Consider the following 24493-nt stretch of genomic DNA (forward strand, 5'->3'; position numbering starts at 1 on the left):
GTTCCCCAACATGGCCACTTGCCTCCCCAAATCTGGCAAGGGAGGAAAAGAGTCCAGCAATGTGGGTGCTACAGTCCTATGTAACACCTCATGTTTGCTCCACTCTCTCGGTTGGAAGCAGCCACAGGTCTCATCCACACTCAGGGGAGGGCATCGCACAGGTGTGAGCACCAGGAGGCAGGGATCACGGGCCACCTTAGAGTCTGCCACCACACCTCATTTTAGAACTTTTCCTATAGGCAAAAGCAACAAATAATTGAATACAACCCACCATGTGTTTCTATCAGGAATTAAGTGGTTTGTTTTTGTAAATTCTGTGGGATGTGCTGAGTCAACTCCTGTCACCATGTGCATCTCCATCTCCTGATCTGTGCTCATGGAATGATGGCCTGGCCTCAAGTCTGTTCTCTGAGTTCTTTGTAAGGCAGAGAAATGGGCCCAGACAACAGAAAGAGACTCAGAGTCTTATCCAGTGGTCAATATCCAAAAAGCTTTTCAACATTAAATGATACCTTTTACTGCTTCAATATCAACAAACAGGCACATTCAGTTACCTGAAAAATTCTCATTCAGGGAACCTGAGCCTGCTCGAAGAAACAAAATCATCAGAGATTCTGCATTACACAGATCGAGCAGCCACTGGATGAAGGGGCCTCACCAGGGGCTTGGGGTAGGGGCAGACGCAGCCCCATCTGCAGCCCTCTCCTCCTAAGGGCCTCTCTCCTTCATTCTACTCAGTGCCCTCCCAGCCTCAGAGGCCCAGCCACTGTGTCAAGATGTAATTGACTGAGTGCCCCCGACCAGTCCAGGCTCTACTGAGCCCGTCAGGGCAGGAACAATGAGGTGCAGCTCAAAGGCTATTTCCCAGGCTCATGGTTGACGGACCTCACTAGCTGCGATTATCATTTTAATTGCAAGGCCACCACAGCCTTATATTCAGGGTGCAGATTTCAAAGACCACAAAGCACTCTGCAGGCTTCAAAGGGAACTATGGAAGGCTTGTGCTTCAGACTCAAAGGGGCCCGTGACATCTTTCTTTCTGTTATTTTTTAGAGATGGGGGTCTCACTCTGTTGCCCAGGCTAAAGTGCAGTGGTGTACTCACTGCAGCCTCGAACTCCTTGCTCCAGCAATCCCCCTGCCTCAGCCTTCTGAGTAGCTGGGACTTACGGGTGCACACCACCATGCCCGACTAATTTTTTTATTTTTTGTAGAGACAGAGTCTCACTATTTGCCCAGGGTGGTCTCCTGGGTTCAAGCCATCCTCCCACCTTGGCCTCCCAAAATGCTGGGATTACAAGTATGAGTCACCATGCCCAGCCTTGTTTTGTTTTTAAAGATAGGTATATTAAGAGATAATGCACACATAGTACAGTCCATCCTAATGACTGGACATTCTTTGAGTTTTCACAGACACATACAGCTGCCACACAGCTGCTTTAGCTGTGAGTTCCAGCACATCATAATCAGGCAATTCATCTGTCTGTGTTTGCACAGTTCTTTGTCACACCCCTGAGCTGCTGCCAGAAAATGCCCTTTTTCCTCATTCTGTGCAATCTAGGAGCTACTTCCCCAAATGGCTTTGACCTTCTGTAGCTGCTCTATCAAGAGAGCAAATCCAGAGTGAGAACAGAGTTTCCCTGTAGGGAGCAGGGCCTGGTGTATATCTAAGAGGTCACTTGGTGGCAAGAAAGCAAGAATGTGGTTGGGTCACAAGAAAACCCAAGCGAGCGGTGCCTCATACCTGTAATACCAGCACTTTGCGGAGCCAAGGCGAGAGGATCACTTGAGCTCAGGAGTTTGAGACCAGCCTGGGCAACATAGCAAGACCTCGTCTCTACTAAAAACTTAAAAACAAAAACGTGGATAGTCTTGCATTTTGGTGATGGGCCAAGAAGGCTGATAGGTCAAACTTTTCTTTTCAGACATAACACTGAGTTCTGTCCCCATGGCCTCAGTCCATGGGCAGAAGTGTGGGCTGCACAGCACCAAGGGCCTCACTGGGGACAGGAACGACTTATCCTTCCTATGCCTCTAGCACTTAGTACAGCTGACATTGGCAGCTGTTTGTTGAGTGGCTGAGTGAGCGGTCTTAGGCTGGAGATGGGGTGGGGCCTTGTTTGGAGGTGGGCTCACCCACGGCTCCTGGGTGTCTGAAGACAGTGGGGAGAAGCCCCACAGAGAGGGGCCCTGTCTCTGCTCGGGTGGAACTGCTCACCTCCATCCCTGAGTGACCGCAGCACCTCCTCACTTGTGTGCTTGCAGAACTACTTTGAGAGCTACCTTGCCGTTGCCTCCACCGTGCCCTCCATGCTGTGCCTGGTGGCCAACTTCCTGCTTGTCAACAGGTAGGCGGCTCTCTTCCCTCTCTCAGGCCTCTGCCTTGGTCTCCTGCCTCCTCTACTCCCCTCTTGCCTGCAGCTGCTTTTTTTCTGCCTACTTAAGTGGTGGTCACCAAAGTAGGATGCAGCAGCTCAGATTTATGCATGAAGAGTGAGAAGTCAGATCAGATCCCTGGTGATGCCCCCAGGGCTGGGCTGTCACTCTCCAGCCACATACTGTGACATCGCTGTGACATTGTGGCAGCAGCCAGTGGGAAGTGTGTGGGGATGCAGGGGTCTTCCTCCCTTCTCTTCTCAGGGATCCTGTCAGTCTGCAAGTCTGTGGCCCAGAATGGGTCACCTGACTGTTCAGTGCTAAGCTGGTAACACCAGCTCATGTGTCAACCACTCCCAAGAGGGCTCACGGGGGAAGTTCCAACATTGTAATGGTAAGGGCCACGAGAGGCTCCATCTGGATGTGCCTGGGAAGGAGTTATTCAGGAGCTAGCTGGGCAAATTAGCATGTCCATAGACCCCCGTGGGTGACTTGCTGGCTCAAATTCTCAATTTGAGTTTACAAAGACAATAGCCCTAGCTACTTTGCCTGCATTTCTCCTAAGCTGCCACTAAATGATATCAATGGCTACGTTATGGTTGGTCCAGAAACCTGGGCTGCTGTTCGCCATGGCCTACTAAAACCTGAGGTCACTGATAGCAAATCTGTTTTGCCCAGTTCTAATCAATTTGTAGTGACTGCCAGATCTCTAGCTGGACAAGATTCTAAGGCAGGTCTGGCTTCAGGGAGGGTGCTGGGATTGATTAGTGATGTCTGCTCTGGGTGCAAGAGGAGAGAGGGCACCACGAGTGTCTTTTACATGCTGAGCCTGAATAGATCAGTCTTTCCAAACATATTATGTCATGGGGATATTGCAGTTATCTGTTACATAATATGATCCCAAAGCTAGTGGCTTAAAACAATACAAGTCATGAGTACTTCTCATGTTCTGGGGGTTATCGAGGTTCAGCTGTCATACTCTCTCCTGCAATTGCAGTCAGATGGCAGCTGGAGCTCGAGCCATTCATATCCCCTCTCTCTCTCTCTTCTCTCTTTGTAGTGTCACATGTCGGCCTCAGGGTAATAGGATGGCTTACCCAGTGGCTGAGAACAAGGGAGAGGCTGCGTGGTTTTTACAACCTGGTCTTGGAAGTCATGTGCTGTCACTTTTGCCACACTTGACTGGTTTGGGCAGTCACAAAGCCCCCTTCATTTCAAGGGGACATAGATCCCACCTCCCAATGGAATTTGCACCCTTCTCCAAACCAAAGTGCAGTCTGGAAGAATGAGAAGGAGAGGGGCATTGCAGCCCCTCTCACCAGCCAACTGGCCTTCACAGGCCTCACTCCTGCCTTCCTAGGGCCATAGTCAGTGTCCTAGCAGAGGGGGCACAGCCTGCGGAGACCCCACCCCAGGAGGAGAGTAGAGGAGGGCAGAGCAGGGGTCCTGGCTGTGCCTCGCAGGAGAGAGGGTGTGTTGAGAGCCAGTGCAGGCAGGAGCAGGAGGCGAGGAAGAGGGGAGACAGCCGTGGTGGGGGGAGCCCTTGGCTCACTCATGGTTTTCTCTGTCTACTCACTCAGCCCGCCCTGAGGATGGGGCTGTTTGTCCAGCCCAGATAGCCTAGAGAGAGCTCCCAGCCCCTTCCAGTTCCAGAATCACCATCTGAACTATAGCAAGAGTGTAATGCCTCGATCACCCCTTGTCATGTCCCTTAGGCTGCACTGCAACACAGGAGGGAGGCCGTGACATTGCCTCATTTTCCAGGTGGAAATCAGGAGACCACAGGGGCACCATGGGACAGCCGAGCCTGCCTGTTGCCTCTTCAGTGGTCCGGAGGTCCCACAGGCTGAAAGCACTCCTGGGCCATGGGTCAGGAGTGGCAGGGAAGGTCCAGCCTCTGGGCTGTGAGAGAATGCTATCCAATTAACAGTAGCACTTCTGAGCATTATATCCTGCAGATGCATTATCTCTTTTAACCCTCACGGCAGCCTAAGAGCTGGAAACTGCTGTGACCCTGGTTTGAGATGGGAAAACAGGCTCGTGGAGGTGACTGGCCCAAGGGAAGGTGGCCATTAAGGATGGAGCCAGCGGAGTGCAGTGGCTCAAACCTGTAATCTCAGCACTTTGGGAGGCCAAGTCAGGAGGATTGCTTGAGCCCAGGAGTTTGAGAGCACGCTGGGCACTATAGCAAGATGCTGTTTCTACAGAAATAAATTTTAAAAAAATTAGCCTGGCATGGTGACACATGCATGTAGTCCCAGCTACTCAGTAGGCTGAAGCAGGAGGATCGCTTGAGCTGAGGAGTTCAAGTCTGCAGTGAGCTATGGTCACGTCACTGCGCTCCAGCCTCGGCTAGAATGAAAGGGAGGAGTCAGGATTTGAACTGGGACCTTCTCACCCTACATCTGTGCTTGGAACCCCTGAGCCACCTACATCCTAGTTCCCCAGCTTTGCACCCACCCCTGCCCCTGCAGGCAGAGCCACTCCCAAGATCCTTCTAGTGAGAGCCCTGTCTCTCCGGGATTCAGGCTGCTGGGATGGAAGGGGGTGGTTAAGAAGGGCTGGGTCTGTCTCCAGTGAGATGTGGGCCCCCAGGCCAGCTGCCCTCTGAGATTGGGTCCCGGCAGATGGCTCAGCAGTTACAGGACATTCTCAGAGGGAATTAGCCCACCCCTGGCCTGCCCCTGCTCCTCCTAGGCTCTAGGAGAGGGGGCAAGGGCAATGCAGGAACATCCTCTGAGGCCTCCATCTGTTTCCAGGCTGTGGGAAGATGGTCTGGGGCTAAGCTGTTTTTTATTTAATGTGCGAGATTGAAAAGTCTCCTTTTCTCCCCTCCTGGAGAACCGTGGCTTTCCCGACTGGCTTATCCATAATCGCCAAGTGTTTTATTATGTTAAATCTGCAGCATCATAAATACTTATGAGGAGGATTTACATCTTGGAGACTTATGAAGAAATCATAAGTGGGGTCCTGAGCCCTCACGAGTCAGGGAGTGGGGGGACCGGCAACCTGGGTACTGGAGGCAGCCTCTCCAAGAGTCTTCACAGGACTGAGACCTGCCCCAGGGTCTTGGTCTTGAAGCTGTCCTCTTGGCCATGCCCTGTCTCCAAGTAGAACCCCAGACGTTAGAGCAGCTGAAAGTCTAGACTTTCCTAAGACCCTAAGAGCACCACTGTCTCCTGGGCCACTCTCCCTTCCTGGGTGGAAGCAGCAGAGAGGGAAGCCAGTGTCCTCTGTTCATGCCTGTGGACAAGGCTTGCACCTGGCACATTTCATGAAGCTTGATGAATGTTGAAAATAGCCCTAGAGCCCACGGATGGAGGCTCTGGGCAAGAGTGGTTTATGCAGCAGATAATTAGCAGGCGGGAAGGAGACCTGTGCGGGTGAAGGGCCATGTAGGGGGACAGAGGAGGGGACAGAGCAGCGTTCCACACTGCATTGTTTCTGGAATGCATTTGGTATTGACCTCCTCCTCTCTGATTCCTCCCCAACTTTCCTGCCCTGGGGGTACCTGAGTAAGCAGTCCCCCAGCTCTCTGCAAAACAACCTTCCTGTTCAAGGAACTTATTACCTTGTAGCGACAGGCACACAGGAGGGCTCCCATGATGCTGCACCATTCCTGCTGGACTTTTTCCTGGCCGTGTCTGTGAGGAGGCGGTTAGAGGCAGAGGCCATTCCCGAGGCTGCCGGATGTTTCCAGCTGGACTTCCTGCCATGCTGAGGCAGCAGGGATCAAGAAGCAGACAGCCGCTGGGAGGTTCAGACCAGCATGAAACCTCCCCACCCCCGGGTGCTACTGATCTCCCTTGCTTGTCAATTTGTACATCCAGCAGATATTTACCCAGTGCCTGCCAGGCCCTGTGCCTGTGCTGGGGGAGAACAAGGCAGGGCTCTGCCTTTGCAGCGCGCCTCATCTTTCCAGCCTGGCCTTTGCCTCCTTCTTGCCCCAAGGAACTGGTTCAAACTTCTTGGCATTTGTTCCCAACCTCTCTCTCCACTTGAATTTTTTCAGATTTAGAATCATTAGCTGTTAGGGACCTTAATATTATCGGGTCTAGCTGCTTCTTTTTAGAGATGAAGGGACTGAGGCCCAGAGAGGTTGAATATTTGTCAGGGGTTACACGGAGAGCCGATGACAGAGCTGGGCAGGGCTCCGGTCTCCTGACTCAGGCTCCATGCCCTGCTGGCCCTTATCTTGGGAGTGGGTGGGACAGCTCCAGCTGCTAGGAGAGGGTGGGGACACTGTGTGACAGAGCTGAGTGTGTAGGACCACCTCGAGCATCAGGGGTAAGTCTTGACTGCTGGCCTCCAGGGCCCCTGCTGTACTCTTACGATAGATGCTCCGGGCCGCCAAGGGTCCAGGTGTCTACCTGGCTGCCCAACAGCTCCTGTCCAGGCCAAAGCCCCTGCAGACCTTGAGAAGATGTGTGTCAGTGTGAGGTCTTCATGGGCATCTTAATGCAAGGTTCCCCACAAGCAGGCCCTGAAACAAGGATTCAAATGCGAGTAGTTTATCTGGGAGGTGAAGGTGGGAGAGTATGGAATGGGGACAGGAAAGGGAAGGCAGTCAGCAGAGGATGCCTTATCAAGTCAGCTCCTTCAGGAGGGACAAGAACACAGTCCTGCTGGGGATCTTGGAGAGCCAGTGTGGAGCACGGCTGAGCAGGAGGGAGCTGGGTTATTTATGTACCAACTTCCCTAGTCATTGGTTGAAGGCTGCTCTTAGGAGGTGTTCCTTACCTGTCACTCCCAGGTAAGTAACACCACTCCTGGAGTTGTAAAAGGGAGGGCACATGGGCAGGACACCAGCAGCATTGCTGTAGCTTCTGACCATGTCATTCCCAGCTTGAAACCCTGATGTACCTCTTTGCGTTAGTGGGTACTTTGAGTACCCACAAAAAAAGGATGTCCTCTTTAAGTGAAAATTAAAGGCAGGTCCACCTTTAGGCATCTTTGGATCTAGGGGATCTCCTCTGCACCACCCCTGGGCTCCGTGTGTCTCTGCATGGCTTTTCCTCCATGTTTAGCCTCGCCCTATGCAACTGGCTAGATGGCAGCCAGCAGCCCCAGACACAGTCTCAGCAGCGAGCTTCTCTCCACGGCTTCCATGTAGCAGTCCCAGGGAAGACTTAATGATCCTATGTGGGTCACATGCTAATTCCTAACTCAACCCCAGGGTCTAGGAGCAGGCAACACTCTGACTGCCCCAGGCTGCGTCACATGCCTGTTGTTTGTGGCTGTGTGGGTGTGGGTATGGGCAACCTGGCTGACCACCTCCCCAGGATGACTAGGCGAAGGAATGTTCTCCCAGGGGGTGGTGCTGGCAGACAAAGGCCCCACACCCCGCCCTCCTCCAGGACATGAGTCCACGCCTCTCCCCAGCATCACCTCTGTGCTCCTCTGCTCGCATCTTGACTACAGCCAGAGTCCATTTGCAGCTCCCTGAACATGCCTCACTCTCTCTCCCAAGACACATGCACTTATATCCTCCCATTCGTCGTTACCATCCAGCATAGACATTGCCTCGAAATGGCCTTCCACGATGCCCAGGGTGGGTTTTGTGCCCCTCAGATGTGCTGTGTGATGCCCTGGGGCCTCCTGATGGAGCACCTACCACAGTGAGATGACATATCTGTTGCTGGTCTGTCCCATGTCCTGGGCATCCAGCACAGTACTGGACACACAGTAGTTGCTCAATGCACATTTGCAGAATGACCACACCATTGAGTACACACGTTAACAGACTGAGTGATGGGCTGGGGCTCAGCACACCTGGGTTCTCATCCCAGCTCCCTACAGACTCACTCCACAACCTTGAACTGTCCCTTCACTTCCTTGGGCTTCCTCATACCCCTTAGAAAGCAGGGACAGCACCTGCTCTCCCTTTAGCTGAGGACCAGAGGGAAACTCAAATTAGCCTGGGGCCACAAAAGCACTTTGAAAAAATTCCTTTCTTGCTTTTCATGCTCATCATTTCACACCTACTTGTGTGTGTGTGTGTGTCTGTGTGTGTGTGTGTATTTTTTTCCTACCTTTCAAGTTTTTCTTTTTTTAATTAAAAAAAAGTATGTAATCTGGCTTTTCTCCCAGCCCCCTCCCACTGGTTAGCAGGAAAATTAACTACACATCCAATCCGGTTTAAAGCTTAGTCTAATCTGATGATTTAAGCAGCCCCTTGAGATGATGTTCTTGCTCCCTAGAATAAAAATGTGCAGCTTCTCAGATAGACTCCTTCCCTGCTTTTCTCCCCAGGCCAGTATGGGGGCTGGGAAGAGTACATGGCTCATATGCAGGCATGGTGCTGGGGAGTGTGGGGGTTCCCTTGGCCCCAGGCAGCACTAACTTGGCATCACCTGCTCCCCATGATGACTGAGGCCATCACAGGAGGATGCCCCTGCCCTGGCCACCACTTCTGTGCCATCCATATTTCCTCACTCCAGGGGAGGCAGTAGAGCATCATTCTGAGAACTGACCAGAGCCAGACCTCCTGGGTTCATTGCTGAGTGACTTTGAGCTAGTTCCTCAACCTCTCTGACGTCAGCTTCCTTATCTGTATACATGGGATAGGTAGGAATACCTGTCTTACAGAACCGGTGTAACAATCAAACACACTGGCATACAGAAAATGCCTAGAAGAGTGCTAGAAAAGTACGCATTAAACACTGTTTGAGTGTTTGCTATGGCGACAATGATGATGAAGATGACGACGATGATTTTCTTCCCTTCTTCCCTTTCCCCCCAAACCTCCTGCTAAGTTTTGGGGAAAGGAAGCTCAGTGGGTGGCTGCTCTGTTTAAACACTAGACAAAGCCAGCAGGAGCTCAGCCCTGTGGCAGGAAGAGCAGGGGTTTGCCTTGAACATCCTGGTGTCCTCGTGTCCTTGAACCTCACAGCAAGGTGAAAAGCAGCAGTACCCACTGAGCGCTGGCCCTGAGCCAGGCACTGCCGCTTCCACCCCACGCTGCTCACCTCTTCAGCCTCACCCCCCTGTGAGTTGAATCAACTCTCCCCATTGTACAAGTTCAAAAGCTGAAACCAGAGCAACTGAGTCCCTTACCCAAGGCCACACAGCTAGGGAGCCGGGAAGGCAGGATTCGAGTGCAGGCCTCTTGACTGCAGAGTGAACAGCCCTAACTGCTAAGCTCGCCTGCTTCCCTTAAGGTGGCTCACCAGCCCCAGCCCACACAGGAGCCCCGAAGGGGTGTCTAACTGCTTCTGGCATCCTCACCCCAGGGTTGCAGTCCACATCCGTGTCCTGGCCTCACTGACGGTCATCCTGGCCATCTTCATGGTGATAACCGCACTGGTGAAGGTGGACACCTCATCCTGGACCCGTGGCTTTTTTGCGGTCACCATTGTTTGCATGGTGATCCTCAGCGGTGCCTCCACTGTCTTCAGCAGCAGCATCTACGGCATGACTGGCTCCTTTCCTATGAGGAACTCCCAGGCGCTGATATCAGGTGAGAGCCGGGGTCTGGGCAGCTAACCAGGTTCATCCACCCAGGAGTCATGGGAGGGAGCCAGAGATGAGCATGTGGTGGCCTTTTCTGAAAAGGAAATGGCATGGGTGCTGATTGTGTTTCAGTCATCTAGTGTTGTAGAACAAGCTACCCCAAAACTTAGTGGCTTAGAACAACAACAGTCATTTCTACTACTCACAAATTTGCAGCCTGGACAGGAGTTTGCAGGTGTAGCTCTTCTCTTCTCCCCATGGCATCAGCCAGCATAGCTCAACGGGGAGCCAGAGGATCCAGTTCCAGGTGGCACGCCCTCCTGGCTGGCATGTTGATAGTGGCTGCTGGCTGGAAGCTTAGCCAGGGCTGGGCTGGGGCCAGGGACTTCCGTTCCTCTCTATGTGGACCTCAAATGGCAACTTTGACTTCCTCATGGCATGGTGTCTGGGTTGCAAAAGCCGGCATTTCAGGAGATCCAGGCAGAAGCTTTATTTCTGATTTAGCAAAAGAAGCCACATAGGGTCAGTTCTACCATAGCCATAAGCTCACCCAGACTCAAGACAGATGGACCCACCTCTGGGAGAGTATGAAAGTCTCCCACCGTGACTGTGAGAAGGTAGGCAGGAGGGGAGACAGAGTCGCAGCTATTTTTGGATAACATGGTCTGCCTACAAAATGCAATTCCTGAAACCAGCCTTCCTCCCTTTCCTTCCCTCCTTCTCCTATTCCTCTTCTATTTTTCCTTTTCCTTATCTTTCTTCCCCTTCTTGTCTCCTTTCCTTCCTTCTATCTTTTCTTCCTTTCTGATTTTATAGAGGACCTGCTATGTCCTGGGGATGCAAAGATGAACAAGCACCAGTCCCCTCGGAGCTGATGGCTCAGTGAATAAACTCTCACCCCCAGCACCCCCAAGCTTTGGTATCCCGTGGGTATGCCTGTGCACGACGTGGGCCGACCCCTCTAGCTGACGTTTGATGCTGATGTTGATGAGCCTGTTCTGGAGGCCTTGGCACTTCTGTTCTCTAAGCTGGAGACACACACGTCTCTCACCCAGATGACCCAGCCAGGTAAAAAGGAGTGGGTCAGGAACCACTGGTGCTTTGCCAGGAGGCCACAGTCCCTGGGAGCAAGACTGGAGGTTCTGCTGCTGTGTCTGCCCCTCCACATGCCCCTGTTATGCAGAGGAGAGCTCTAAACATTTGCCCACTGACAGCAATTTCACAAGGAACCTGTGCTGTGCCCCTTAGTTAATAATGCCAGGAAGCATGTGGCCAGGATGACAATACTTTGACAAGGGTATGTATGTCCCTTCCCTACTCGAGCCAGTGCCAGACATCACTGGTGGATCTCTATCTTTCATCCTGAGCTTCTAAATCCTTCTCAGCGCAGCACTTGAGGCAGTTACTCTCAGCAGATCAGAGTCTAGATGTGAGCTTCAATCTGCTTGCCATTTCTGAGATCAGATTAGGCTTCTGGCTGTATCCTGGGAAACACTTGGGCCTAAGATAAAATAAAAATGGACTTGTTGCTAAGTTTCCTGGGTGCAGGCAACATGCATCAGCGATGCTTTCAAACGGGCATTTCTGGACTGAAGGCAGTGGCCACTGGACATGGGATTTAATTCCTTCTGTCACCACCATCTCAGAAGGAGGCTCTTATCCCCTTAGTTCCTTCCATCCTTGCTGGCAGGCTCTCCAGGAGCCAGTGTCCAAACTCACCATTTACACTGGCAAGCGGTCCTCGGGTTCATCTGTCCACCTGTGATCTTCTAGGGATGGGGAGTCTCCTATGGATTTTTCAGAAAGTCCGTTTAGAAAAGTGGGGAAGTTTAGTACTTCTACGCCAGTATTAATGACCCTGAGTCTAACCCGTGGTCACCACTGTATTGGGCCCTCATGGGTGCCCAACACCCTGGAAAATCAAGGTGTCCCAGTCTTCCAGAGGCCACAAGACCACCTCGCCAGCCCCACTTGCTTTTTTCCAGCACAGCCCGTCTGTGAATTCCTCACGCGTTGGCATCTGAGGAACAATTCATTTGTTTTGCGCTGGTGTTTTTTTAAACCCCTCATTTGCATGTATTTCCATAACTGATGAGATAAAAGTGGAGAGTCATGAAGGATGAGCTCCCGGAGGCCTGGTTGGTTGTTGATGATAACATTGTAAATTCTCTACAAGTTGGAAAGAGAGAGAGGAAAATCAGTAGGCAGTGATGTTAAGATCTCTTCCTTGGGGCAGCTGGGGAGTGTCTTACTGAGTTTAACCCCAGTTCTTACAAAATGTCTAGGCGGGGATTACAGCTTCTCAGAAGTGGGCATCCTCTTGGCAAAGGGTTTACCCGTTGTTGCTGCTTTGATGTGGGAAGGACAGAAATAGCCAAGCACCTAACTGGGAATCAGAAAGGATTTGTTTGGTATTTGGCACTTCTCCGCACCAGGCAGGCTTCTGAGTGCTTCACGTGTAATAATCCTTTTAATCTTCATCACAGCCCTACGAGGTGGGTATTATTAACACCCCCATTGTATAGATGAGGATACAGAGGCACAGTGAGGTTAAGGGACTTGCTGAAGGTCACACAACTAGAAGAAGTAGAGCCAGGTTTGGACTCGGATGTTTTGATTCTGGAGTCTGCGTTCCTAATTACAGTGCTAATTTTTATACCTTTGCTCTCCCTCAAGTACTACCCAGGCTAATAGAACTTATGGTGGAGAGGCTGGGGAAAGGATCCTCCATCGGACCAAGGGCTATTCTCTGTAGAGCCACAGAGGCCACAGGCAGAGCATGGGGAGCCGTGATGGTGCGCACGGTGGACGGGACCTGACTGTCCCCCTTCCCCTCTGCTTCGTGCAATAGTGGGCAGGAAAGTGGTGCTGTGTAAGAGCTGCCTGATGGAGACAGAGCAGGCCATGCCCACACGGACCCAGCCTTCTTCCCGCCTCTTCAGGAATGGACATTCTGATCCTCTGAAGTGGGCAGGTTCATCCCGCCAGTCAACCCAGCTCATCCACCAGGCCCTTCCCGCATTGATGGTGATGGTGTTGGCCTTGTTGTCAGTGCTTTTCCACTCATCGTCCTGTTTCCACCTCACTACGGTCACCTGTGATGAACAGGACAAGTATTAGCCCCACTTTCCAGGCAAATAAACACAGGCAGGGAAGAAAGTAAGTGATCAGCCCACACTGGTGCCAGTGTTCCCAAGCAATGCTGCACACAGGCCTTCTGACTCGTGGCCAGCACAGGAAGATGACCCATGGCTGTGAGAGTTCGAAGGAACAGAAAGACATGTCTGCTGCCTCCCAGAAGCAACAATGCAGTCGTGGCGAGGCAGGGCATAGCGTTTGTTGAAGTCTACTGTGTGCCAGGCCCTTTCTGAACATCTTCTCAGTCAGTCCTCAAAGCAACACACAGGGCAGGGGTTGTTATTCCCATTCTATAAGCGAGCAAACTGTAAAGTCAGAGAAGCCACGTTACCCCTAGGGTCCCAGCTAGCAAGTAGCAGAGTCCAGGGTGACACATCCATCTGCCTGACTCCTAGCCCCGTTGGCACCCGAGTAGGTCGTGTGGCCTCCTCTGTTAGGTAGCAGTGAAAGGTGTGGCAGCCACACGGTCTCACAGGTAATGTGTGTCAAAGCCATTGGCAAGGAGAACATTCCATGTGGTGGGGTGGTTGCGTGCTTGTGTGTGCATGTAGGTGTATGACTGTGTGTGTGAGTGTTGTATGTGTTACACATGCATTCACATGTGCATGGTGCCACAGCCGCCTTGGGGTACACAGTAGGTTCCGTGAGCTCATGGGTGGGCGATGGTGGGGGTTTATAGCCAGTGAGGACACCCCCAGAAAGGGTGGCCTCTGGGCAGCAGGGGACCCTATGTGAGGACAGTCCCTGAGCCTCCTTCCCAGTTTGGTTGGTGGGTACTTTGGGCCGGGGGCAGAGAAGAGGAAATCCAGAGGTCTCTGGCACTTCCTGCCCCTAAATCTAAAATTTCAGCACCCACTAGAAGGGCAATAAAGAGAGATGGAGGTTGAGGGTCAGAGGTGAAACAGGAAAGGCAGAGGACTGGTGGTCCCCTGAAGGCCATGTGCCACCTCAGGCAGCAGCCTCTTACAAGTCCAGCAGAGAGAGGGGAAAATGACCCCCTTGGAAACTCAGGAAATGCTGGAAATGCTTGGCTGCTGGGCCCTCCCTGTCTCTGAGGCTTCAGGACACTGAGAGAGCTTTGGCATTTTTCGCACGGAGGAATTTTTATTTTGGTTTGTGAAACCCAAGCAGGGAGGGGCCCGCAGCCACTCCTCCTCGCCCACGCCTCACCATCTCTGCGTGTCCTCTGTTCTCTGCAGGAGGAGCCATGGGCGGGACGGTCAGCGCCGTGGCCTCATTAGTGGACTTGGCTGCATCCAGTGATGTGAGGAACAGCGCCCTGGCCTTCTTCCTGACGGCCACCATCTTCCTCGTGCTCTGCATGGGACTCTACCTGCTGCTGTCCAGGCTGGAGTATGCCAGGTGAAGGTGCCACTCACTGTCCATGCCTCCTTCCTGTGTATCCAGTTATAGCCATGCTTCTTTTTCTCAGCAGCTTCTATGCTGGCTTCTTTGTCTAGGTGCTATGGCTCAAAGCAGTTGTTCAACAAATAGGCTTGGCTGGTGGACGTGAGAGGCTGGCTCTGTGCCACAGTCAAGCAGTTGGAGCCTCAAGTTTAATCATGGTGAATAATAGTTCGCACTGGTGAAACACAACCCCTTATTCCAGCGCTGTGTTCCTGTGAGCTTGATGTGTCCTACCTCATTCAATGCTCACACCTCTATCCAGGCACCGTGGAGCACACCTGTAATCCCAGCACTTTGGGAGGCCAAGGCAGTGGATCGCTTGAGCCCAGGAGTTCAAGACCCATTCTGGGCAACACAGTGAGACCCTGTCTCTACAAAAAATAAAAAATTAGCTGGGCATGGCCGCATGTGCCTCTAGTCCCAGCTACTCAGGAGGCTGAAGTGGGAGGATCACTTGAGCCCAGGAGTTGGAGGCTGCAGTGAGCTGACTGCACTACTGCAATTCCAGCCTGGGTGACAGCAAGACCCTGTCTCTCTGAAAATGAACAAACAAACAAAAAACAAACTCACACTCCCCTGTTCCTCTTAGAATACAGTACTATTATTATTTTTTATTATTCCCATGCACAGATTAGAAAACCAGGGTTCAGAGAGATTAAATTGCTGTTGTTTTAGTAGAGACAGGGTTTCACTCTGCAGGCCAGGCTGGAGTGCAGGGATGCAATCGTGGCCTGCTGCAGCCTTGACCTCCTGGGCTCAAGCTGTCCTTCCACCTCAGCCTCCCAAATAGCTGGGACTCCAGGTGTGCCACCACACCCAGCTATTTTTTAAAAAAGTTTTTGTAGGCCGGGCACGGTGGCTCACGCCTGTAATCCCAGCACTTTGGGAGGCCAAGGCAGGCCGGATCACCTGGTCAGGAGATCGAGACCATCCTGGCTAACACAGTGAAACCCCGTCTCTACTAAAAATACAAAAAATTAGCCGGGCATGGTGGCGGGTGCCTGTAGTCCCAGCTACTCGGGCGGCTGAGGCAAGAGAATGGTGTGAACCTGGGAGACGGAGCTTGCAGTGAGCTGAGATCGCACCCCTGCACTCCAGCCTGGGCGACAGAGCAAGACTCCATCTCAAAAAAAAAAAAAAAAAAAAAAAAAACAAAGCTTGTATAGAGACAGAGTCTCACTATGTTGCCCAGGGTGGTCTTGAACTCCTGTGCTCAAGTGATCCTCCTGCCTCAGCCTCCCAAAGTGCTAGGATTACAGGCATGAGCCACCATGCCCGGCACAAAGAGGTTAAATTATTACTTGCCTGAATCTCAGAGCCAGTAGGCAGTAGAGCCAGGCAGGATTTTAAGATGACTCCAAACCTGTGCTTGGACAACTTGCTGCCTTATGGGGCTCCTTTCCACCTCTAGGACCTGTTTTCTCGTCTCGAGTCTTACTCTTGCTTTCTGTCTCCAGTTCCTCCTTTTGCTTTCTTGCTGCCTGCTGCTTTTTATAAAAACAACGCTTGTCTTTCTCTCATGTTTTATTCTTTTCAAAGCATTTTCCTATCCACTATCTTATTTGATGTAGGAAAGGCAGGAGTTATCCCCATTTAACAGGTGAGGAAACTGAGACCAAGAGAAGGCTAAGTGAAGTGCCAGGTGCGTGAGCCAGCAGAGCTGGGGAGAGATCTGCCCCTGATGCGGCCCTGTTCCACAGGAAGCTATTTTTTGCAGTGGCACAAAGCTAAGCAGTTTATGTGTATATTTTTGTTTATCATTTATGACAATCTGTGCAGCTGTGATTGTATTTTCTCACTTGAGAGCTGGGGAAACTGAAGCTTTGGAGAGTTCACAAGCATGCCCCAGGTCACTCACCTGGTGAGTCACGGCAGGACTGGAGCTGTTTCTGGAGTAGCCTCTCCCCACCGGATCATGCTACATCCCTGGCTCGTGACTGCAAGGGCCTTATCTCATCATTCATTCTCCCTGTCCTTATGAGGAGAGTCACTTTGTTAACCCCTAGAACCCCCAGCCTTTCAGCAGAACAGCGATTCCCCCTGGGCTGGTAGTGAGCCACTTTCCCCAGCTATAGGATTCTTCCCCGCTTCAGCAGTCCTCAGGGTTCTGAGGATAGGAGGGGGCTGATCTGCTTGAGCTATGCAGTATCCCAGGCACCTACAGACCCCTGGGCTGCCCAGTCCTCCCCGCCCCTTCAGGGCTGTCATCAGAAATTGCCTAGCTGTGGCTCCAGGCTGACGTCCCCGTGCTTCCTGTGGCCTAGCTGGCTCTCCATCCCCCAGCATCCTGTACACTGCCTGGCACCTCAGCGTTGTGCCTTAAATGATTCTCCAGCCACTGAATGAACAGAGGAACAGGAGGATCGCCCCACTCCTCGTGCTGTTTCCTCGTGTCCTGTTTCTGGTGCTTTGGGTGGGTCTGTTTCCAGCAGGGTAGCCAACCTTCCTTGCTTGCCTAGAGCCAAAGGAGCTCCCAGGACAAGGGACTGTAAGTATTAAAACCAGGACAATTTCAGGCAAACCAGGATGGTTGGTCACCCTAGTTCCTAGTCTCATTTGGGCAGGCCAGAGTCCCTTCCAGCTGAGCATGTGAGACAGAGAACACCCAGGACCATGCTATCCTGTAGACGCTTCTATTTCTTTTTCTTTTTCTTTTTTTGCGATGGAGTCTCACTCTGTCGCCCAGGTTGGAGTGCAGTGGCACAATCACGGCTCACGGCAGCCTTTATCTCCAGGGCTCAAGCGATCCTCAAGTTAGCCTCCCGAGTAGCTGGGACAACAGGCATGGGCCGCCACGCCCAGCTAATTTTTGTATTTTTTGTAGAGACAGAGTTTCACCGTGTTGGCCAGGCTGGTCTCAAACTCCTGACCTCAAGTGATCCACCCGCCTCAGCCTCCCAAAGTGCTGGGATTGATTACAGGCACGAGCCACTGTGCCTGGACCGAAGCTTCTGTTTCTTTGCTGATTAAAACTAGGGTCTGGATCTGTGGGCTCATAGACACTTCTCTAAGGATGGGGCTCATGGAGAGAGCTGTGCTCCCGGGTCTGCTTGGACTAAATCTTCCTGAAAAGGCAAGCTCGCCAGTCCTACATTTGGGAGAGTGAGATGACGCAGGAAAATTTGGAAGAACTTAGGAGGAAGAGCTGCGACCAGAGGAACTTGGTGGGGAATTTCCTGAGAGCAGACTTAAGGCAAGGACCTGACGACGCTGAATAGAGGGGAAGTAAGAATATTCCTTTCCATAGATAGCGATTGTGAAACCAGACAGGGCTTTTGGCTGAAGCACCCTGTTCACCGTCACTGAAGAGTGATTCTGGATTCTGGGGACGGGCCCTCCCACACACCCACTCACCCACATGGGTGTTATCTGCAGGTCCTCAGGGTGGGAGGACTGACTGGGGCTTCAAAACTTCTTGGCTGTTTGAAACCTCCATTTTACAGAGGAGGAAGCAGGCCCAGAAAGGGGTGTGCCTGGCCCAAGATCACACAGGGAGGCAGAGACAAGGCTGAAACCAGAACCAAGTTACTGCTTACACACACACCCCTACACCAACTCCCTCTGTTTGAGCTGCATTAATACAGTCAGCCTGTGTCTCCTGGTTTTCAGATACCTGGGACCCAGAGAGGTTGAGTGGCTCAGGCAAGGTCACACAGTAAGGGAAAGTGATCTAAGCTTTCTTATTGGTCAGAGTGCAGAAGTTGGAAAGATTAATGATATTCAGTGTTGAGGATATGGAAGACACTTCTATAGGCTGCTTCTCAGTTCTTTCAACAGTTATGTGTTGAAGGGCTACTCCGTGCCTGAAGATTTAGCTGGAAACAGTCAAATGTGGTCCTTGCTCCAGGAACCTGTCTTCTTCTTCTTCTTTTTTTTTTTTTTTTTTTTGAGACGGAATCTTACTCTGTCACCTAGGCTGGAGTGCAGTGATGCGGTCTTGGCTCACTGCAATGTCCACCTCCCGAGTTCAGGCGATTCTCCTGCCTCAGCCTCCTGAGTAGCTGGGACTACAGTCGCACACCACCATGCCTGGCTAATTTTTGTATTTTTAGTAGAGGTGGAGTTTCGCCATTGGGTCAGGCTGGTCTTGAACTCCTAACCTCAAGTGACCCGCCCACCTTGGCCTCCCAAAGTGCTGGGATTACAAGCATGACAAGAACCTGTCTTCTACCGAAGGAGACACATGATAAACAAGTAAACCAATGCAATTACTGTAGATTGTGGTTAGTTCTTTTGAAGGAACTAAACAGGTGCTCTGGTAGAGATGAACAGGGCAAGTTACTTCAGTTAGGGTGGGTAAGTGGTGCTGAGCAAAGTTAAACTGGTAGTACCTATTAGGAGAGCAGTTTATCAGTAGCTATCAAAATGTTAAAGGTATAAACCTTTTAATCCAGCAATTTCCTCTTCTAGAAATCTGCCCTACCAAAATACTAGTATACATGTGCAAGGATTTATGTGTAGGGATATTCATTGCAACATTGTCTGTAGTAATGAAAAGTCGAGGCAACCTAAGTGTCCATCAGTAGGGAAGCAGTTAAATTGTACATCCATCCGGTGAACCATCATAGAGTAACATAAGGGAGACATAGGCCACATGTTCCTGTGTAGAAGGATGGCCACAAGATACTGTTCTTTATGCAATTTTATGTATTCATTTATGTTTCACAGTTATGCATGATTTAGGCAGTTAGTATAAGGCATTTATATATATTATTTACATATATTGTATTTAGGCATTACACTGTTGCAGAAAGTTTTACAATATGTATGGCTTGACCCCACTCTTGCTTAAGAAATATAACTGTGTGAGTGTTGTTTGTGTGTGCATGGAACAGTATGTACCAGATTGGTTTTTCTGTTTTGTTTTGTTTTGTTTTGTTGAGACAGGGTCTCGCACTGTTATCCAGGCTGGAGTGTGGTAGTGTGATCATAGCTCACTATATTGAACAACTGGGCTCAAGCAATCCTCCTGCCTCAGCCTCCCCAGTAGCTGGGACTATGGGCATATACCACCACACCTGGCTAATTTCTTTTATTTTAAAATTATTATTATTATCGTCATTTTTGTAGAGACAGGGTTTCACTTGGTTGTGCAGGCTGATGTTGAACTCCGGGGCTCAAGCGATCCTTCTGCCTCTATCTCCCAAAGTATTGGGATTATAGGCGTGAGCCATCATGCCCGGCCTAGAATGTTAACAGCCAGTACCACTAAGGAGTGAAATCAGAAGTGGGAAGAGGTCAGAGTCCCCTTTCTATTAATACTATATCATTTATTTTCTGTATTATTTGGGTTTGTTGTATCAAGCTTGTATTCCTTTTATCATTTTAGAAATCTGCATTTTTAATACTATTTTACCTCTACTCTCCTAAAATATAACAAAAACAGGTGAGCCAGGACAGGGGCCCAGACTCACCATGCAGTGGTCAGTCCTGGTTTCCTCTGTCCCTGCTCATGGCATGGCCACCGCGCTGGCAGGCAGGCCAGGGACAATGCAGGCCTTCCCCTGGCCACCCCGTGACAGCATCCGTCATCTCAGGGAACACTGGAGCTGTGGGCATACGGGGCTTGGGCTCTCCATGCTGGGCCGGAAGGTTCTGTTCTGAGTGCCCACCCCTGGCTGTGCTGACTCAGATCCCAAGCAACCTGCTTGATGGTGGCCCTGTCTCCTCCCTGCAGGTACTACATGAGGCCTGTTCTTGCGGCCCATGTGTTTTCTGGTGAAGAGGAGCTTCCTCAGGACTCCCCCAGTGCCCCTTCGGTGGCCTCCAGATTCATTGATTCCCACACACCCCCTCTCCGCCCCATCCTGAAGAAGACGGCCAGCCTGGGCTTCTGTGTCACCTACGTCTTCTTCATCACCAGCCTCATCTACCCTGCCGTCTGCACCAACATCGAGTCCCTCAACAAGGGCTCGGGCTCACTGTGGACCACCAAGTTCTTCATCCCCCTCACTACCTTCCTCCTGTACAACTTTGCTGACCTATGTGGCCGGCAGCTTACCGCCTGGATCCAGGTGCCAGGGCCCAATAGCAAGGCGCTCCCAGGGTTCGTGCTCCTCCGGACCTGCCTCATCCCCCTCTTCGTGCTCTGTAACTACCAGCCCCGCGTCCACCTGAAGACTGTGGTCTTCCAGTCCGATGTGTACCCTGCACTCCTCAGCTCCCTGCTGGGGCTCAGCAACGGCTACCTCAGCACCCTGGCCCTCCTCTACGGGCCTAAGATTGTACCCAGGGAGCTGGCTGAGGCCACGGGAGTGGTGATGTCCTTTTATGTGTGCTTGGGCTTAACACTGGGCTCAGCCTGCTCTACCCTCCTGGTGCACCTCATCTAGGAGGGAGGACACAAGGACATTGGTGCTTCAGAGCCTTTGAAGATGAGAAGAGAGTGCAGGAGGGCTGGGGGCCATGGAGGAAAGGCCTAAAGTTTCACTTTAGGGACAGAGAGCAGAGCACACTCAGGCCTCATCCCTCCCAAGATGCCAGTGAGCCACGTCCATGCTCATTCCGTGCAAGGCAGATATTCCAGTCATATTAACAGAACACTCCTGAGACAGTTGAAGAAGAAATAGCACAAATCAGGGGTACTCCCTTCACAGCTGATGGTTAACATTCCACCTTCTTTCTAGCCCTTCAAAGATGCTGCCAGTGTTCGCCCTAGAGTTATTACAAAGCCAGTGCCAAAACCCAGCCATGGGCTCTTTGCATCCTCCCAGCTGCGCTCATTCCAGCTGACAGCGAGATGCAAGCAAATGCTCAGCTCTCCTTACCCTGAAGGGGTCTCCCTGGAATGGAAGTCCCCTGGCATGGTCAGTCCTCAGGCCCAAGACTCAAGTGTGCACAGACCCCTGTGTTCTGTGAACAACTGCCCACTAACCACACTGGAAAACCCAGAAAGATGGGCCTTCCATGAATGCTTCATTCCAGAGGGACCAGAGGGCCTCCCTGTGCAAGGGATCAAGCGTGTCTGGCCTGGGTTTTCAAAAAAAGAGGGATCCTCATGACCTGGTGGTCTATGGCCTGGGTCAAGATGAGGGTCTTTTAGTGTTCCTGTTTACAGCATGTCAAAGCCATTGGTTCAAGGGCATAATAAATACTTGCGTATTCAATGTAAGCCTCATTGATGTCTCTGTTAGTCAGAGTCTTAACAAGCAATGGCACACTCAGATTAGGCAATTTGAGGATTTTTTAAAATTTATTATTATTATTGAGACAAGATATTGCTCTGTCACCCAGGCTGGAGTGCAGTGGCTCAATCATAGCTCACTGCAGCCTTGAACTCCTGGGCTCCAGCGATCTTCCAGCCTCAGCCTCCTGAGTAGCTGGGACCACAGGTGCACACCACCATGCCTCGCTAATTTCTGTATTTTTAAAATTTTTCGTAGAGATGGGGTATTACTATGTTGCTCAGCCTGGTCTCAAATTCCTGAGCTCAAGCGATCCTCCCACCTCAGCTTCCCAAAGTGCTGGGATTACAGGTGTGAGCCACTGTGCCCAGCCTAATTTGAGGATTTTTTTTTCTTTTTTTCTTTTTTTTTTTTTTGAGATGAAGTCTTGCTCTGTCACCCAGGCTGGAGTGCAGTGGCTCAATCTCGGCTCACTGCAACCTTGAGGATGTTTTAAGAGCAGGTGTAGGAACCCCAGGGGGTTGTGCATTCTATCTAAAAACTAGTAATAGGCCATTCCAGCTCAGGCCTGATGTGGGGAGGGGAGGGAGTCCTAGAACCTAGGGAGTGACTTTGTCGGGATGGGATGGCCAGCCTGCTGTAACCCTGCAGGAGGAAGCTGAAGGAATAAATTCCCTCCATTCTTCCTCTGATTTCCATGCCCCGTGGACTAAAGCCTAGCCAGCAGCAGGTGGAGAGGGTAGAGAGTGGCCTGGAGAAGCAGGAAGGTGTCTGGCCCAGGGTCTCATGCATTGCAGGACCAGCTAGCACCTTGGCTTTCACAGGTTTATTTTTTGTGAACAGCACTGAAGCTCTGAAGCTTTGAGCAGCAGAATTAGGTGTTGCTTTGTTCTGGTTTGTTGCAAATAGTTGTGTATGTTGAAGCTGTTATTTCAAAAGACGACGCCCAGGTTCCATTGCTCTATCTGGGGGGGCTGTGGCCCCTCACATTGGCGATCTCCTGACATGAAGAGTAATTTATATTTTTTTCAGGTGTCTAGAAGGCTCCCAACAGCCTATTCCTTGGAAAACAGCATGGCACGGGAATCAGAGAGAGAAAGGAACCAGATCAGACAAGGAGCTCTCTCTCAAGAGTCCTGCAGAAAGAACAGAACTTGCCCCCAAGATGTGGCAACCCTTGGAGCCGTGAATCAGCCCTTTGCTTCTCTGCAGAAGCGCACTGGCTCATTGGTGCCCTGCAGAGGCTGATGAAACAGAAGCAGTCAGTAATCCAGCCGGTGGCGGCAGTTCATGCTCCCCACCGTCTCAGCCTAGTACACATTCCCTCTCCTTGGCCGAAGAATTAAAGAGGACACCTTGAAAGGGTTTCTGAACTCGATACCTACCAAAAAGAAAAAGTTCTCCCTTCCCTTTGCAGGAGTCTGAAGTCTCCCCCTTGGTTTTTTCATTGACTTTTAAATGCTGTGGATGATTTGGGATGTTGGTCTAGCTGGTGACTCATCTCAACCACAAGTGTTTTAGAAATGAGCAGCATGGGCCGGGCATGGTGGTTCATGCCTGTAATCCCAGCACTTTGGGAGGCCGAGGCAGGCGGGCCACCTGAGGTCAGGAGTTTGAGACCAGCCTGACCAACATGTCGAAATCCCGTCTCTACTGAAAATACAAAAATTAGCCGGGCATGGTGGTGGGCATGCCTGTAATCCCAGCACTTTGGGAGGCCGAGGCAGGCGGGCCACCTGAGGTCAGGAGTTCGAGACCAGCCTGACCAACATGTCGAAATCCCGTCTCTACTGAAAATACAAAAATTAGCCGGGCATGGTGGTGGGCATGCCTGTAATCCCAGCTACTCGGGAGGCTGAGTCAGGAGAATCACTTGAACCTGGGAGGTGGATGTTGCAGTGAACTGAGACCATGCCATTGGACTCCAGCCTGGGCAAAAAGGGCAAAACTCCGTCTCAAAAAAAAAAAAAGAAAAAAAGAAAGAAAAAGAAAAAGAAATGGGCACCATGCCTGCCTTAAAGTAAACCAGCAGTCTCTGAGCTCAGAGATGGGGACCATCTTGGAGCGATCACCTTGCAGCTATTGGGGAAGGAGTAGTGGGGGTCTCTCATGCTCTGTTATAGGGGAATGGGCTTTCAAAGAAGTGGAGGTGGCATCTCCATTAGAGAGATGATTTGCAGTTAGTGTGGAGCACAGGGGGAGTTGGGGGGCCAGCCATGGTGATGGCAGGGCATAGAGATGATAGACTAAGTTGCATCCACTTTGCCAGGGGAGGAGAGGCCGCTCTGTTGGGAGGGGCTGACGGCTTGGCTGTTGGGGATCATCCAGGCTTTTGCTCACTCTGCTTGGTTACTCACCTTAGTGGGCACTTCACAGAGGGTCATTCCCTCCCAGGGAGGGAGGAAGGAAAATAAAAATCCATCTCCAGGCAGAAGGGTGGATGGGGGAGTTCAGACATGCTTGTTCCCCCTCCGCCGTGAGAAGCAGTTCGTGGGCTTTGGCTGCTCTGGATCTCAAGTCTCATGTGAACCCAGCAGGCTTGGAACCAGCTCATATGTTTGGAGGGGTGAACAAAACTCACCAAAAAGGAGGGGAGTTTTCAATGAGGGAGGTAGAGGGGGTGCCTTGAGAGGTTGTCTTTATCTAAGAGTTCTCTGATTTAATTCCAAATGGCAGTTTTTAGGGCACCATACACATGTTCATTTTCCTTCTTTTTAATTTTTAATGTTTTGGTTTCTTTGAGACAAGGTCTCAGTTTGTCACCCAGGCTGGAGTGCAGTGGCATGATCACAGCTCACTGCAGCCTCGACCTCCTGGGCTCAAGCAATCCTCACACCTCAGCCTCCCTAGGAGCTAGGACCATGGGTGCCTGCCACCACACGTAGCTAATTTTAAAAAAATTTTTTATAGAGGCAGAGTTTCACCATGTTGCCTAGGCTGGTCTCTAACCACTCAAGCAAACACCGTGTTTGTGTTCTAGTGTTTTGTGAAAGGTAG

General features: G+C 51.2%; 1 protein-coding gene across 4 annotated transcripts in view; it reads left to right on the forward strand.

The window, feature by feature from the left end:
* Positions 1 to 21478, forward strand: part of SLC29A3 (solute carrier family 29 member 3) — a 44214-nt gene extending 22736 nt beyond the window's left edge. For 3 of the 4 annotated variants that reach the window (XM_063781880.1, XM_521506.8, XM_063781881.1), the window contains exons 3-6: positions 2265 to 2347; positions 9608 to 9834; positions 14165 to 14327; positions 20050 to 21478. In XM_063781880.1, coding sequence (XP_063637950.1) covers positions 2265 to 2347; positions 9608 to 9834; positions 14165 to 14327; positions 20050 to 20704 — 1128 coding nt within the window. In that variant the 3' untranslated portion in view covers positions 20705 to 21478. The remainder of the gene's footprint in view (positions 1 to 2264; positions 2348 to 9607; positions 9835 to 14164; positions 14328 to 20049) is intronic. The other variant, XM_016918509.4, reaches the window with a different exon arrangement.
* The last annotated feature ends 3015 nt before the right edge of the window (positions 21479 to 24493 follow it).

The sequence above is a fragment of the Pan troglodytes genome, chromosome 8 (assembly GCF_028858775.2).
Source record: "Pan troglodytes isolate AG18354 chromosome 8, NHGRI_mPanTro3-v2.0_pri, whole genome shotgun sequence".
Classification (NCBI taxonomy): domain Eukaryota; kingdom Metazoa; phylum Chordata; class Mammalia; order Primates; family Hominidae; genus Pan; species Pan troglodytes.